We start from the raw sequence: 16,334 nt of genomic DNA on the forward strand, positions 1-16,334 counted from the left end.
ATGGCGGGGGGGAGAGAGGAGAGGGGGAATGGGGGGAGAGGAGAGGGGGAATGGGGGGGGGGGGGGAAGTAAAGATGGGGCTGTTCCAGCTCCGGCCGCTAGGGGAAAACTGCTCACTCACCAGGCGTATGAAGCCGAATCCTTTGCCTTTGTTGATGAAAACCTCGCCGGGGTCGCCATATTTGCCGAACAGGCGCTTGAAGTCGTCCTCGGAGATGTCGGCCGGCAGGTTGCCGACGAAGAGGCGGCAGCGCTGGGTGTAGGTCTTCTCGCCCGGCTTCCGGAGAAGCGAGAGCTGGGCCCTCAGCACCGCCTGCTCGCTCTCCAGCTCCTTGGCTTCGCGCTGCTGCTGCCCGCTGCGGCTCTCCGAGGCGCCAGCCGCACTCCCCTGGGCCTGCTTGCCCTCGCCGCCGCCTCGGCCCGCTTGCGACGCCGGGGCCGTCGCCTCGCCGTTCTTCTTGTCCGCCTCCCCGGATTTCTGCCCCAGGGATTTCTGAGGCGGGGTCTGCTGCGTCGCGGTGACCTGGTTAGTAGCCGAGGCCGCCGGCTGCTGCTTGAGGGCGTCGGCGGCGTTCCCCGCTCCGTTCGGACGGTTGGGAGCGTTGTTGCGGTTGCTGCTACTGCTGCTGCTGCCGCCGCCGCCTCCTCCTCCCCGGAACGGTGGGCTCATGCCGCCCCTCCTCTGAAATCCGGTACGGTTCCTGAAGCGGTCCCGAGACATCCTGTTCCTGGGGATTTGGTTTTCGGTTTGTTTTGTTTTTTTTCTCCCCCCCGGCCCGCGATGGGTTTTTTTTTCCTCCCTTTTATCTCGGTTTAACCGATTGCAAGAGGTCAACGTGGAGAAGCAGACAAAATGGCGCCGGGTGGCGGCTGGGGCGGGCGCTGCCAGTTTATATACCGCCCAGGAGTCCCGCCTCTGCGCCCAGATGATTGGCTGCCTTTGGGCAACACGTCACAGACTCTGACAGCTGATTGACCAGTGTCGATGCCAATCAGTCAAACTGGACCGACAGTGGGTAGGAAACGGCCAATCAGGTTCAATCATTTCCAGACAAAGGATTGCTTCTTCTGGAGGAGGGGGAGGGTTGAAGCTCGGACTCGGCTCTGGTATCTGAGAAATGGAGGTTCATGCTGTTTTCCAGCTCACGCAGATCCTCTGCTTCTTCCCCCGATTCTCCCATTTTAACAAAGAGTGTGGTTTCGGAGACTCGTTTTTTCCCTCCCCTCACTGTCCTCTCCTGCCTGGCAAATTATCCATCATTTTATTGTTTAAATAAATCCACATCAATGTGGTTCTACCATTTCTGATTTTTCTTTTGCATGTTCAACATAAATGCTCGTACATATTGTATCAAGCAGAATAAATGGAAAGTTTATGGCGGCCCAGAAACTTGCATGAGTGGGAAGCAGCCCTTGAGTCACCTTATAAAATATGCCATCTGTTTTTTTAAATAAATGTAAAACACCCGATTATTCCCCCGCCCAATTAAGGGGCAATTTAGCATAGCCAATCCACCTATCCTGAACATCTTTGGGCTGCGGGAGTGAGACCCACGCAAAAACACAGAATGGGCAAACTCCACACGGACATTGAAAATACATGAATAGGATGGGAATAGAGGGATACGGACCCAGGAAGTGTAGAAGATTGTAGTTTAGTCGGGCAGCATGGTCGGCACGGGCATGGAGGGCCGAAGGGCCTGTTTCTGTGCTGTACATTTCTTTGTTCTTTGGGGGCCGGGATCAAACCCAGGTCCTCAGCTCCATGAGGCAACAGTGCTAACCACTGCGCCACCATGCCGCCTCGTTCCATATATTAAACGGTATTTTATTGGATCTATGTTATATGTACTTTCAACCCTTGTAAATTTATACAAGCCCTACCTTCCTGAAAACCTTAAAAAAGAATCAGGAATTATTAATAATCATTTTAAAGCACAGTGGCGCAGTGTGTTAGACCTGCTGCCCCACGGCGCTGAGGTCCCAGGTTTGATCACGGCTCAGGGTCACTGTCCATGTGGAGTTTGCACATTCTCCCCGTGTTTGCGTGGGTTGCGCCCCCACAACCCAAAGATGTGCAGGGTAGGTGGATTGAACCTAAATTGCCCCTTAATTGGAAAAAATGAATTGGGTACACTAAATTTACTTTTTAAAAATAATAATCATTTTAAAACATTTTCTATACTTCATTGACTTTCTCCCTTAACAACCTACTTTTAAAAAGAAATGATTATTAAGAATTTTTTTACAGAATTTTCAACCATACAAACAAACCCCCCCCCCGTAACAAAAAAGAAAGAAAGCTCGGATAGCAAGACATGAACATGGCAAGTCAATATGATACAGAACTTTGTACATTGGATTCCTCTCGTACATGTCAGTTTTCCGAATCATTCATGTGTTTTCTTGCTCAAATGCCCCCCAGAAAAACCCCCCTTCCCCCTCCCTCCTCCCCCCTCCCCCCCCCCCCCCACAAAAGATATCCCCCCCACCCCCTCCCCCCCTGGGTTGCTGTTGCTGTTGTCCAACCTTCATCTAACTCTCCGCAAGATAGTCTATGAACGGTTGCCACCGTCTGTAGAACCCCTGCGCAGACCCTCTCAAGGCAAACTTTATCCTCTCCAACTTGATAAACCCTGCCATATCATTTACCCAGGCTTCCACGCTGGGGGGCTTCGCCTCTTTCCACATTAACAGGATCCTTCGCCGGGCTACTAGGGACGCAAAGGCCAGAATGCCGGGCTCTCTCGCCTCCTGCACTCCCGGCTCGTCCACTACTCCAAATAGTGCTAGCCCCCAGCTTGGCTTGACCCGGACTTTCACCACCTTAGATACTGTTCCCGCAACTCCCCTCCAGAACCCCTCCAGTGCCGGGCATGACCAAAACATATGGACATGGTTCGCCGGACTTCCTGAGCACCTCCCACATCTGTCCTCCACCCCAAAGAACCTATTCAGCCTCACCCCCGTCATATGCGCTCTGTGAACTACCTTAAACTGTATCATGCTAATCCTGGCACAGGAGGAAGAGGAATTAACCCTACTTAGGGCATCAGCCCACAGCCCCATCTCAATCTTCTCCCCCAGCTCCTCTTCCCATTTACCTTTCAGCTCCTGTACCAAAGCCTCCCCCTCTTCTTTCATCTCCTGGTATATCGCCGACACCTTGCCCTCCCCGACCCATACGCCCGAAATCACCCTGTCTTGAATCCCCTGTGCCGGGAGCAGCGGGAATTCCCTCACCTGCCGCCTCACAAACGCCCTCACTTGCATGTACCTGAAGGCATTTCCCGGGGGTAGTCCAAATTTCTCCTCCAGCGCCCCTAAGCTCGCAAACGTCCCATCGATGAACAGGTCCCCCATTCTTCTAATCCCTGCCCGTGCCAGCTCTGAAACCCCCCGTCGGTCCTTCCTGGGACAAACCGATGGTTATCCCTGATCGGGGACCACACCGAGGCTCCCATCGCTCCCCTGTGTCGTCTCCACTGCCCCCAGATCTTTAGCGTTGCCGCCACCACCGGGCTCGTGGTGTACCTTGTCGGCGAGAGTGGCAGCGGTGTCGTCACCAGCGCCCCCAGGCTCGTTCCTTTGCAGGACGCCATCTCCAACCTCTTCCACGTCGCCCCCTCCCCCTCCATCACCCACTTACGGATCATCGCCACGTTGGCTGCCCAGTAGTAGCCACCCAAATTCGGCAACGCCAACCCTCCTCTATCTCTGCTACGCTCCCGGAACCCCTTCCTTACCCTCGGGGTCTTGCTCGCCCACACAAATCCCATAATGCTCCTGCTTACCCTCTTAAAGAAGGCCTTGGTAATCACAATTGGGAGGCATTGGAATACAAAAAGAAACCTCGGGAGGACCACCATTTTAATCGACTGTACCCTGCACGCCAGCGAGAGTGGCAACATGTCCCACTTTTTAAAATCCTCCTCCATCTGTTCCACCAGCCGTGTCAAATTAAGTTTGTGCAGTGCCCCCCAGCTCCTAGCTACCTGAATCCCCAAGTATCGAAAGCTCCTTTCCGCCCTCCTCAACGGTAGGTCGTCTATCCCTCTTCCCTGATCCCCCGGAAGCACCACAAAAGCTCACTCTTTCCCACGTTGAGCTTATAGCCCGAAAAGTCTCCAAACTCCCTTAGGATCCGCATGACCTCAACCATCCCCTCCACTGGATCCGCCACATACAACAACAGGTCGTCTGTGTACAGCGACACTCGATGTTCCTCTCCCTCTCGGACCACCCCCTTCCATTTCCCCAACTCCCTTAACGCCATGGCCACAGGTTCAATTGCTAATGCAAACAACAGAGGAGACAGGGGGCACCCCTGCCTCGTCCCTCGATACAGCCGGAAATACTCCGACCTCCGCCGGTTCGTGACTACACTCGCCACCGGGGCTTTATACAGGAGCTTAACCCAACTAATAAACCCTCCCCCGAACCCAAACCTCCTCAACACTTCCCAGAGATACTCAGTCAAAGGCCTTCTCCGCGTCCATGGCTGCCACTATCTCCGCCTCTACCTCACCGATGGCATCATTATCACATTTAGGAGCCTTCGCACATTGGTATTTAGCTGCCTACCCTTTACGAATCCCGTCTGGTCCTCGTGAATCATCCCCGGGACACAGTCCACAATCCTCGTAGCCAACATTTTTGCCAGCAACTTAGCATCTACGTTGAGGAGCGAGATCGGTCTATACAACCCACATTGCTGTGGGTCCTTATCCCGCTTCAAGATCAAAGAGATCGTCGCCTCCGACATTGTCGGGGGCAGGGTACCCCCCTCCCTTGCTTCATTGAAGGTCCTTACCAGCAACGGGGCTAACAGGTCTACAGACTTCCTATAAAACTCCACCAGGAACCCATTCCGCCCCGGGGCCTTCCCTGCCTGCATGCTCCCCAGTCCTTCAATCAGCTCCTCCACCCCAATTGGCGTCCCCAACCCAGCCACCTCCTGCTCCTCCATCCTCGGGAACCTCAGTTGGTCCAAGAATTGTCGCATCCCGTCTTTTCCCCCTGGGGGCTGGGACCTATACAGCTCCTCGTAAAAGGCCTTGAATGCCTCATTCACTTTCACCGCACTCCGCACCGTAGTTCCCCTGCCATCCTTGACTCTACCTATTTCCCTCACTGCCATCCTCTTACGGAGCTGATGTGCCAGCATCCGACTCGCCTTCTCCCCATATTCATATATCTCCCCCTGTGCCTTCCTCCACTGTGCCTCTGCCTTCCCTGTGGTCAGCAGGTCAAACTCCGTCTGGAGACTTCGTCTCTCCCTGAGTAGTCCCTCATCAGGAGCCTCTGCATATCTCCTGTCCATTCTTAAAATCTCCCCCACTAACCTCTCCCTTTCCCTGCCCTCTCTCTTCACCCTATGAGCCCTGATGGAGATTAACTCTCCCCTAACCACCGCCTTCAGCGCCTCTCATACTACTCCCACCTGCACCTCCCCGATGTCGTTGGCCTCCAGATACCTTTCGATGCACCCCTGCATCCTCCCACACACTTCCTCGTCTGCCAGCAGTCCCACATCCAACCGCCACAACGAGCGTTGGTCCCTCTCCTCCCCCAGCTCTAGCTCCACCCAATGCGGGGCATGGTCTGAAATGGTTATGGCCGAATACTCCGTTCCCTCCACTTTCGGGATCAATGCCCTGCCCAGAACAAAAAAATCTATCCAGGCGTAGGCCTTATATACGTGGGAGAAAAAAGAAAATTCTCTGGCCAAAGACCTGGCAAATCTCCACGGATCTACTCCCCCCATCTGATCCATAAACCCCCTAAGCACCATGGCCACAGCCGGCCTCTTCCCCGTCCTAGATCTGGAATGATCTAATGCTGGGTCCAGCACCGTGTTAAAATCCTCACCCATTATCAAGCTCCCTACCTCCAAGTCTAGAATACGCCCCAACATCCGTTTCATGAATCCAGCATCGTCCCAGTTCGGGGCACATACATTCACCAGTACCACCTCCGTCCCCTGCAACCTACCGCTCACCATCACGTATCGGCCTCCATTGTCCGCTACTATGTTCTTGGCCTCAAATGTCAGCCGCTGCCCCACCAGTATTGCCACCCCTCTATTCTTCGCATCCAGCCCCGAATGGAACACCTGTCCTACCCATCCCTTCCTTAACCTGACCTGATCTGCCACCTTCAGATGTGTCTCCTGAAGCATGACCACGTCTGCCTTCAGTCCCTTTAGGTGCGCGAACACTCGGGCCCTCTTAACCGGCCCATTTAGGCCTCTCACATTCCACGTGATCAGCCGGATATTCCACGTGATCAGCCGGATTGGGGGGCTACCCCACCCCCCAACCCCCGCCGACTAGCCATCTCCTATCTTAGGCCAGTCCTGTGCCCGTGCCTCCCGCACACTCCAGTCCCCCGCCTCCCGCACACTCCAGTCCCCTAGACGGGGAACCCCCGCCCCGACCATCTCTTCCATTTTCAGTTCCCCCTCCGACAGTGCAGCAGCAACCCTAATGTCCCCCCCTCTCCCCCCCTTCCCTCCCCCCCTCCCCTCCCCCCCTCCCCGCAAGATCCGCATCTAGCACTTTTGCTCCCCTCATATTACTTCCGTGAGTCAGCTGACTTCTGCTGACCCCGGATTCCCCTGCCTTCCCGTTGATCTCCCCCGTGTGGGAGTCTCTCCTCCTCCTTACCTTCCTCCATCCCCCCCCCCCTCCCCTAGCGTGGGAAAAAGCCCGCGCTCCTGAGCCAGCCCCGCCCGCTGTGACGCAGCTCCTGTTGCGGCCATTATCCCAGTTCCCTCTTCCCCGAGTCTTGCCTCCCCCCAGCACCGACGCCCACTTTCCCCATCATCTCATCTACAGAAAAAAAAAGAATTTTAACCAGAACTCTACCCACATCCCCATCCATCATCCCACCCATGAAGTATTCTTTACCCATATTTACAACCCCGTATACAACCAACATTCCCCCACAACCACCGCCCCTCAGTTCGAGTCCAATTTTTCCATTTGGATAAAGGTCCAAGCCTCTTCTGACGTTTCAAAATAATGGTGTCGGTCCTGATAAGTGACCCACAGTCGCGCAGGCTGCAGCATGCCGAACCTGACTCTTTTTTTGTGCAGCACCGTCTTGGCCCGGTTGAAGCCAGCTCTCCTCCTTGCCACCTCCGCGCTCCAATCCTGGTAGACTCGGATCACCGCATTCTCACATCTACTGCTCCGTACCTTCTTGGTCCATCTCAGAACACTTTCTTTGTCCGCGAAGCGATGGAACCTTGCCACTATCGCCCTTGGCGGCTCATCAGCCTTGGGTCTCCTCGCCAGGACCCGGTGAGCCTCTTCCAGCTCCAGGGGGCTCAGAGAGGCCTCCGCACCCATCAGCGAATGGGGCATCGTACTCACATACGCCCCGGCATCAGCTCCCTCCACTCCTTCGAGGAGACCCAGAATCCGGAGATTCTTCCTCCTCGACCTGTTCTCCAGAACCTCGATTCTCTCGGCCCACCTGTGCACCGCCTCGTGCGCCTCCATTTTTACCGCCAGGCCCAGGATCTCGTCCTCGTTCTCATTCGTTTTATCCCTCACCTTGCGAAGCTCCACCACCTGGGCCTTCTGGGTCTCCTTCAGCCCCTCGATCGCCAACAGCATTGGCGCCAGCACCTCCTTTGTAAGCTCCTCCACACAGCGCTTAAGGATCTCCTGCTGGTCCGGCCCCCATGCTGCTCGATCTCCGCCCTCCGCCATCTTGTTTTTTCCCCCTCGCTACTCCAGAGCCTCTTTCTCCGCCGCTCCGCCGCTAATCTCCACCACACAACGTAAGGGGGGACCTTACTTCACCTTCCCGCATGGGATTAAATCAAAAAATTTCCGTTGGGGCTCCTCTGGAGAGCCCAAAAGTCCATTATAGCAGGAGCTTCCGAAATGTGCGGCTTAGCTCCGCATCGCCGCAACCGGAAGTCCCTTAACAACCTAGTAGTCACATCAACAACATAAGTTTATCTAATCTTTCTACTTTCTACTTGGGATCAATCTTATGGGCTTCATGTAGCTTCAATAATGCAATTTAATGCTGCAGGTAGAAAAACTGAATATATTATTCTCAGTGCAATCACACAAACATTAGCAGAAAACACTGGACAATCTCAGCAGGTCTGACAGGATTTGTGGAGAGAGAAGGAGTCAACGAATTCTCGCAAACATTAGTGTGAGTTCTGGAAAATGCCCTCACTAACAACACTTTGGGTATGCCTACACTGCAGCAGTTCAAGAAGATGGCTCACCAGCACCTTTGCAAGGACAATTAGGGATGCGCAATAAATGTTGGCCTAGCCAGCGATCACCACATAAACCATAGAATCCCTACAGTGCAGAAGGAGGCCATTTGGCCCATCGAGTCTTCACTGATCCTCTAAAAGAGCACCCTTCCAAGGCCCACTCCCCCACCCTATCCCTGTCACCCCACCTAACCTTTAGATACTTAGGGGCAATTTGGCACATCCTGATAATTTTTTTTAAATTACTGTGTTTCTCAGCATTCAAAATATCTTACCAGAAGGAGGCTATTTGTTCCAATGTGCCTGCATGTGCAAGTACTTTGAAAGAACTATTCAATTAGTCCCATTTCCTTGCTCTTTCCCAGTAGCCCTGCAATTTTGCTTACATGCCAGTGTTTCTGCTGGTCTGTTTTGAAAGCTTATATTAAATCTGTTTCCACGATCTTTCTGGCAAGCATGTCATCTTGCCATGTAAAAAAAGTCTTTGTCACTATTCTGGTTCTTTTGCCAGCAATTTTAAATCTGCATTCTCTGGACACTGACCTTTGTATCAGTGGAAACAGACTCTTACTAATGCTTTATGCATATTTTACCACCATGCTAGGTGGGGTAGATTTTGAACAGATTAAGCACCTCAAAACTGGGCATCCATGAGGCGCTGTCGGCCATCGGTGGCAGCAGAATTCTATTTCACGCAATCTGTAACCTGATGGCCGCGCAGACAAGAACACTCAAAATAGCAGGAAAAGTAAACCATCGAGTCTGCTCTGCTATTCAATACAATCATAGCTGGCTTCAAACTCCATTTTCCTCCCCTTGCCCCATATTCCTTGATTCCAAATCAATGAGAGACCAAAATACTGTCTATCTCATACTTAAATTTAATCAACGGCATAGTATCCACAAACTACTGGGGGAGAATGTCAGAGATTAACAATCCGTTGAGTGAAGTAATTTCTGTTCATCTCATTCCTAAAAGATTGGTCCCTTATCCTGTGACAGGTCCCCAATTTCTGGATTCCCTCCCATAACACCCACTCTAGCATGATCATCTACCCAAGGGAACAACACTGGTTCAATGAAGAGTGCAGGAGTGCATGCCAGGCGCAGCACTAGGCACAGCTGAAAATTAGGTGTCAATCTGGTGAAGTTACAACACAGGGTCCCAGGTTCGATTCCCGGCTTGGGTCAATGTCTGTGTGGAGTCTGCATATTCTCCCCATGTCTGCGTGGGTTTCCTCCGGGTGCTCCGGTTCCCTCCCACAAGTCCCAAAAGTTAGATGAATTGGACATTGCGAATTCTCCCTCACTGTACCCGAACAGGTGCCGGAGTGTGCCGACTAGGGGATTTTCGCAGTAACTTAATTACAGTTTTAATGTAAGCATACTTGTGACAATAATAAAGATTATTATTATTACAGCACTACCTGTGTACCAAATAGCAGAAGGAACATGCAATAGGCAGAGGTAAGCAATCCAACAACCAATGGATTAGATCTAAGCTTTGCAGTCCTGCCCATCCAGTCGTGAATAGTTGTGGACGATCACAAAACTAAAAGGAGGAGGAAGCTCCACAAATATCTCATCCTCAATAATGATGCAACACATCAGCGCAAAAGACAAAACTGAAGCATTTTCCTTCAGCTAAAGATGCTGGGTGGAAGATCTGCCCGGACTTTCTTCATGGTCCCCAGCATCACAGATGCCAGTCTTCAGCGAATTCAATTCGCTCCATGTGACAAACGGCTGATGACATGAATAGAACCATAGAATTCCTACAGTGCAGAAGCAGGCCATTTGCCCCTTTGAGTCTGTACCGACCCTCTGAAAAAGCACCCTACCTAGGCCCACTCCCCCAACCAATACCTGTAACCCCACCTAACATGCACATCCCTGGACAGTAAGGGGTAATTTTATCATGGCTAATCCACCTAACCTGCACATCTTTGGACTGTGGGAGGAAACCGCAGCACCCAGAGGAAACCTGCAGGGGAGAATATACAAAGTCCACACAGACCATCATCAAATGTACAGTGCAAAAGGAAGCCATTCGGCCCATCGGATCTGCACCTGCCCTTGGAAAGAGCATCCTACTTAAGCCCGCACCTCCACCCTATCCCCATAACTCAGTAACCCCACCTAACCTTTTGGACACTAAGGGCAATTTAGCATGGCCACCCACCTAACCTGCACATCTTTGGACTGTGGGAGGAAACCAGAGTACCCGGAGAAAACCCACATAGACATGGGGAGAAAGTGCAAACTCCACACAGACAGTCACCTGAGGCCGGAATTGAACCCGGACCCTGGGGTGGTGAGGCAGCAGGGCTAACTGTGCTACCCAAGGCCGGAGTTGAACACAGTTCCCTGGAAAAGCTATTGGTCCAGACAACATTCTGGCAATTGCACTGAGGATTTGTGCTCCGAACTAGCTTTGCCCCTAGCCAAACTGTTCCAGCATAGCAACAACACTGGCAATTTCCCCGGCAATGGGGAAAATTGCCAATTACCGCCCATCAGTGTACTCGCAATCATCAGCAAAGTGATGGAAGGGGTCATCAACAGTGTGATCAAGGAGCGGCATGTGGCGCAGTGGTTAGCACTAAGACTGCAGCGCTGAGGACCCGGGTTCGAATCCCGGCCCTGGGTCACTGTCCGTGTGGAGTTTGCACATTCTCTCCATGTCTGCGTGGGTTTCACCCCCACAACCCAAAGATGTGCAGGTTAGGTGGATTAGCCACGCTAAATTGCCCCTAAAATTGGAAAAAAATAATAATTGGGTACTCTAAATTTATATTTAAAAAACCAGTGCGATCAAATGGTGCTTACGCTGCTGCTCACGGACCCTCAGTTTGGGTTCCGCTAGGGTCACTCAGCTCCTGACCTCATTACAGCCTTGGTCCATATGTGGGCAAAAGAGCTGAACTCCAGAGCTGGTAAGAATGACTGCCTTGACATCAAGGCAGCATTTAAGTGTGGCATCAAAGAGTCCTACAAAACTGAAGTAAATGGGAATCAGAGGAAAAACTCTCCAATAGTTGGAATCATACCGAGCACACAGCAAGATAGTTGTAATACATCCAGAATACTGTGGGTGGCGGAAATCTGAAATAAAACAGAAAATGCTGGAAAAACGCAGGAGGTCTGGCAGCATCTGTGGAGACAGTTAACGTTTTGAGTTTGCAATAGTCTTCTGATATGCTTTTGTTTTGTGTTGCTATTGGCAACATTTGAAGAGATGTCTAAAAAAGTCAAGAATCTTTTGACTTGTTAATTTGTTGATGGAGAGGGTGGAAGAAGGAAGTGCAGTTACTGTATATATGAACTTAAAAGACAGTTGATAAATTACCATCTAACATACTTGCACTTAAAATTGAAACTCATTGGATTAAAAAGGCAGTAGCAGTGTGGATACAACATTGAGTGAGAGACAGAAAGAAGATACCATGGTGAACAGTACATTACAGAATGGAAGGTACGATCACATAGGTTCACTGTTGCTTTTGTTTCATATTTATGAACTTGACATGGATATATAGGGCATAGTTTAAAAGTTTGCAGATGACCTGGAGCACAGAAATGTGGCAAACTTTGAGATTGATAGTAACGGACCACAGAGCCACACAGACTGATGAAATGGGCAGACATATAGCAAATTACATTTAACATGGAGAAGTGTGAAGTAATGGATTTTGGAAGAAGACTGAGAGGAAGAAATCTAAACTAAATGATACAATTTTAAAGGGGGTGCATGCACACAAATCTGTGAAGGAAGGAAAAATTGAAAAGGCTATCAAAAAAGCATTTGGGATCCTTGACTTTATCAATGGAGGTATGGAAGGCAAAGCAAGGAGGTTATGCTACACCTTTGTTAAAAGGTGGTTCGTCCCAGCAAGAATATTGGGCGCGATTCTCCACTCCCATGCTGGTTGGGAGAATCGCCTGGGCTGCCAAAATTTCCGGGGACGCCGGTCCGACGCCCTCCCGCGATTCTCCCAAGCGGCGGGAACGGCCCGGTCGAGTTTCGCGGGCCGCAGGCTGCAGAATCGCCGGAGACACCGAAAACGGCGATTCTCCGGCACCCCCGCTATTCTGAGGCCCGGATGGGCCGAGCGGCCAGGCCAAAACGGCAGGTTCCCCCCAGCGCCGTCCACACCTGGTCGCTGCAGTCGTGGGCGGTGCGTGAACGCTGGGGGGGCGGCCTGTGGGGAGCGAGGGGGGGATCCTGCACCGGGCTTCACCTGGAATGTGGGGTGGCCCGCGATCGGTGCCCACCGATCGTCGGGCCGTCCTCTCTGAAGGAGGACCGCCTTCCTTCCGCAGCCCCGCAAGATCCGTCCCCCATCTTCTTGCGGGGCGGACTTAGAGAGGACGGCAACCACGCATGCGCGGATGATGTCCGTTATGCGGCGCCGGCCGCGTCATCTATGCGGCGCCGCTTTTACACGGGCGACAAGGCCTGGCGCGTGTAGATGACGCGGCCCTGATACTGGCCCATTGTCAGGGCCTGAATCGGTCGGGACCGGGGCCGTTCCGCGCCATCGTGAACCTCGACGGCGTTCACGCCGGCGCGGCCACTTCAGCGCGAGAGTGGAGAATCGCGCCCATTGTGGCAAGTCCTGGCACCACATTTTGAGAAGGATGTCAAGACCTTGGAAATGTTATAGAGGAAATTTACTAAAATGACACCAGAGTTGCAGGATTCCAGTTACTTGGGGAAATAAGAAAAAGTGAGATTGTTCTCATAGTACAGAAGTTTGGGGGGGAGGGGTTAATAGCGGTGTTCAAAGTCATGAACTGTTTTGATGGAATATAGAAGGATACATTGTTTTATAAATAAAAAAAATTTAGAGTACCCAATTATTATTTTTTGCCAATTAAGGAGCAATTTAGTGTGGCCAATCCAACTAACCTGCACATCTTTGGGTTGTGGGGGTGAAACCCACGCAGACACGGGGAGACTGTGCAAACTCCACACGGACTGTGACCCAGGGCCGGGATTCGAACCACCTGCCCTTTGGCCAATTGAGGGTATTAACTGGACAATTATTGCTCAATGAAGGCCCTCAATCTGCCTCAAAACTAATACCTGGATGTTATAACCTGCCTACTTACCATTGGCTGGGGACTAATGATTATCCCACAATCCTGTGGGAGTAAGCTTCCCCAATGAGGGGGGGGGGCGGAGAAACCACGAGTAAACTCCCAGTATAAATAAGCTGGCCAGTTCAGGAACCAGCAGGAAGGAGTATGTAGCAAGGGAAGTTACTGCTACTGTTATGTATATATGGTATAGTAAATAAATGTTATTACTTTGTATCCTTAAAACTCGTGCTGGATTCTTCGTGGCCCTTACAAAACTGGTGACGAAGGTTAAAGTGAATAGCCGTCTACACTGCTGAAGCCACCTCCCTGGATTTTTGTTGGATACAGGTTGGAAGTTGTTTTCTATTATACCATGCCTCTGTATGGACGTTTGGATGTTTTTGATGCTGTGCTGGAAAGCTGGAACCAGTACACACAACGGATGTGTTACTATTTCCGGGCAAACAATATCACCGAAAACGAGCGCCAGGTGGTCATATTGCTCACCGCCTGCGGCCCGCATACGTTTGGGGTGATTAGGAGCCTTATGTACCCAGCTGTGCTGGACACCAAAACGTTTGATGAACTTGTGAATATAGTGGGGCAACATTTTAACCCAACCCTGTCCATGATAGTCCAGCGTTACCGGTTTAATACCGCTGAGAGGACCCCTGGAGAATCCCTTGCCGATTTTCTATCCAGGCTACTCAGGATTGTGGAGTACTGTGACTATGGTGAGACCTTGTCAGAAATGTTACGTGACCGTTTGGTTTGCGGTATTAACAATGCAGCCACCCAGAGAAAGTTGTTAGCGGAGCCAACATTGACTTTTCAACAGGCCATTCAAATAGTATTGTCCCGAGAGAGCGCAAAGCGAGGAGTACAGGAGCTACAGGGAATGGAAGTACATGCCTTGGGGCGCAACCCCTTCTGTCCGAAAACGTCCCTCCGCACTCCTGCAGTACCTTGGGTGAAGCAATGTCTGGACCGACGCCAGTGGCGGTCGGACATTCCTCCCCGAAGGGAGCCTTCTCCAGAGCCAATGGATGAGGATGAGGCTGTCCTTAGACGCTTTTCGGAGGCTGGAGTCCGTTTACGTCACACAAAGTGCGTCTTTCAGGTGAAGGAAGTAGTCTACCTGGGTTATCGGGTGGACCGCGAAGGTTTGCACCCCGTCACAGAGAAGGTGCGCGTGATTCAACAGACTTCCGTGTCAGACTTGTAGGCGCCGACCCCATCGCGGACGGCGGTCCTGGGGGCGCCAGAGGCGCCGTCGTTCAGACGGAAACTGGGACCAGCCCAGCGGCCGTACCTTCCATGTGGATGAACCTGCGGCGATTACTCCTGAGGACGTGGAGACGGAGGACGACTGCCTGCAGCTGCATTGTGTGGCAGCTCCCTGTGTGGCCCCCATTAAGGTGACAGAATGGGTCAATGGCCACCCGCTTGAGATGGAGTTGGATACTGGCGCAGTGGTCTCTGTGATCGCCCAGAGGACATTCGACCGCATCAAGCAGGGTATACAGACCCTTACATTAACCGACTCACAGGCCAGGTTGGCCACCTACATGGGGGAACCACTGGACATTGCAGGAACTACAATGACCCCTGTTGTCTATGGACGCCAGGAGGGGTGTTTCCCACTTATCGTGGTGCGCAGCCATGGGCCCAGCCTGTTGGGTCGGGACTGGTTGCGCCATTTACGGTTGCAATGGCAGCACATCCTCCAAACAGTTTCTGAAGGGTTGACTGAGGTGCTAGGACGATACCCTGATGTATTCCAGCCTGGTTTGGGGAAAATAAAAGGGGCCGTAGCCCGTATCCAAGTTGAACCAGGAGCCACGCCGCGTTATTTCCGGGCGCGCCCAGTGCCTTGCGCCTTGCTCGAGAAGGTAGAAGGGGAGCTCACTCGTTTGGAGAGTTTGGGTATTATCAGGCCCGTCCGTTTTGCTGACTGGGCAGCACCAATTGTACCTGTAATGAAGCCAGATGCCACAGTTCGCTTGTGTGGCGACTAAAAACTTGCAGTGAATACGGTTTCCCGACTCGACCGATATCCAATGCCTCGCATAGAGGATCTCTACGCGAAACTTGCAGGTGGACTCGTTCACAAAATTAGATATGAATCACGCCTACCTGCAGTTGGAGCTGGATCCTGCCTCCCGACCATATGTAACGATTAATACACACCGGGGCCTGTATGAATATACACGGTTGCCCTTTGGAGTATCCTCTGCCTGCGCAATTTTTCAACGTGTTATGGAGGGCATTTTGAGAGGTTTACCACGTGTGGCTGTCTACTTGGATGACGTTTTGATTACAGGGACGTCGGAGCAGGAACATTTGGAAAATCTGGAGGCTGTCCTTAGACGCTTTTCGGAGGCTGGAGTCCGTTTACGTCACACAAAGTGCGTCTTTCAGGTGAAGGAAGTAGTCTACCTGGGTTATCGGGTGGACCGCGAAGGTTTGCACCCCGTCACAGAGAAGGTGCGCGCGATTCAACAGGCCCCCGTCCCGACTGACACTTCGCATCTTCGTTCTTTTCTCGGCCTCATAAACTATTACGGGAAGTTCCTCCCCAATCTGGCAACTACGCTGGCCCCGTTGCATCTTCTGCTAAAGAAAAATCACACCTGGGTTAGGGGTCAGCCGCAAGACACCGCTTTCCGGCGGGTAAAACAACAATTGTCGTCGTCTGGGTTACTAACCCACTGTGATCCTGGTAAGCCTTTGCTCGTCACATGTGATGCATCCCCGTATGGTATTGGGGTCGTCCTGCCACATAAGCTGGAGAACGGGGCCGAGCGGCCGATAGCTTTCGCCTCCCACACATTGACTGCAGCGGAAAAAAAGTACACGCAGATCGAGAAGGAGGGCCTGGCAGTGGTCTTTGCGGTGAAACGTTTCCACCAGTACGTGTATGGCCGCCACTTCACTATCGTGACTGCTCATAAGCCTCTGCTGGGACTTTTCCGAGAGGCTAAGCCAATACCGCCCA

At 52.1% G+C, this 16,334-nt stretch overlaps 1 protein-coding gene across 1 annotated transcript in view; it reads right to left on the bottom strand.

The window, feature by feature from the left end:
- LOC140418712 (splicing factor, proline- and glutamine-rich-like) overlaps positions 1-876 on the bottom strand; it is a 6,753-nt gene extending 5,877 nt beyond the window's left edge. Inside the window, exon 1 of the mRNA XM_072502305.1 lies at positions 71-876. Coding sequence (XP_072358406.1) covers positions 71-721 — 651 coding nt within the window. The 5' untranslated portion in view covers positions 722-876. The remainder of the gene's footprint in view (positions 1-70) is intronic.
- Positions 877-16,334: the final 15,458 nt, after the last annotated feature.

This window comes from Scyliorhinus torazame, chromosome 1 (assembly GCF_047496885.1).
Source record: "Scyliorhinus torazame isolate Kashiwa2021f chromosome 1, sScyTor2.1, whole genome shotgun sequence".
Taxonomy (NCBI): domain Eukaryota; kingdom Metazoa; phylum Chordata; class Chondrichthyes; order Carcharhiniformes; family Scyliorhinidae; genus Scyliorhinus; species Scyliorhinus torazame.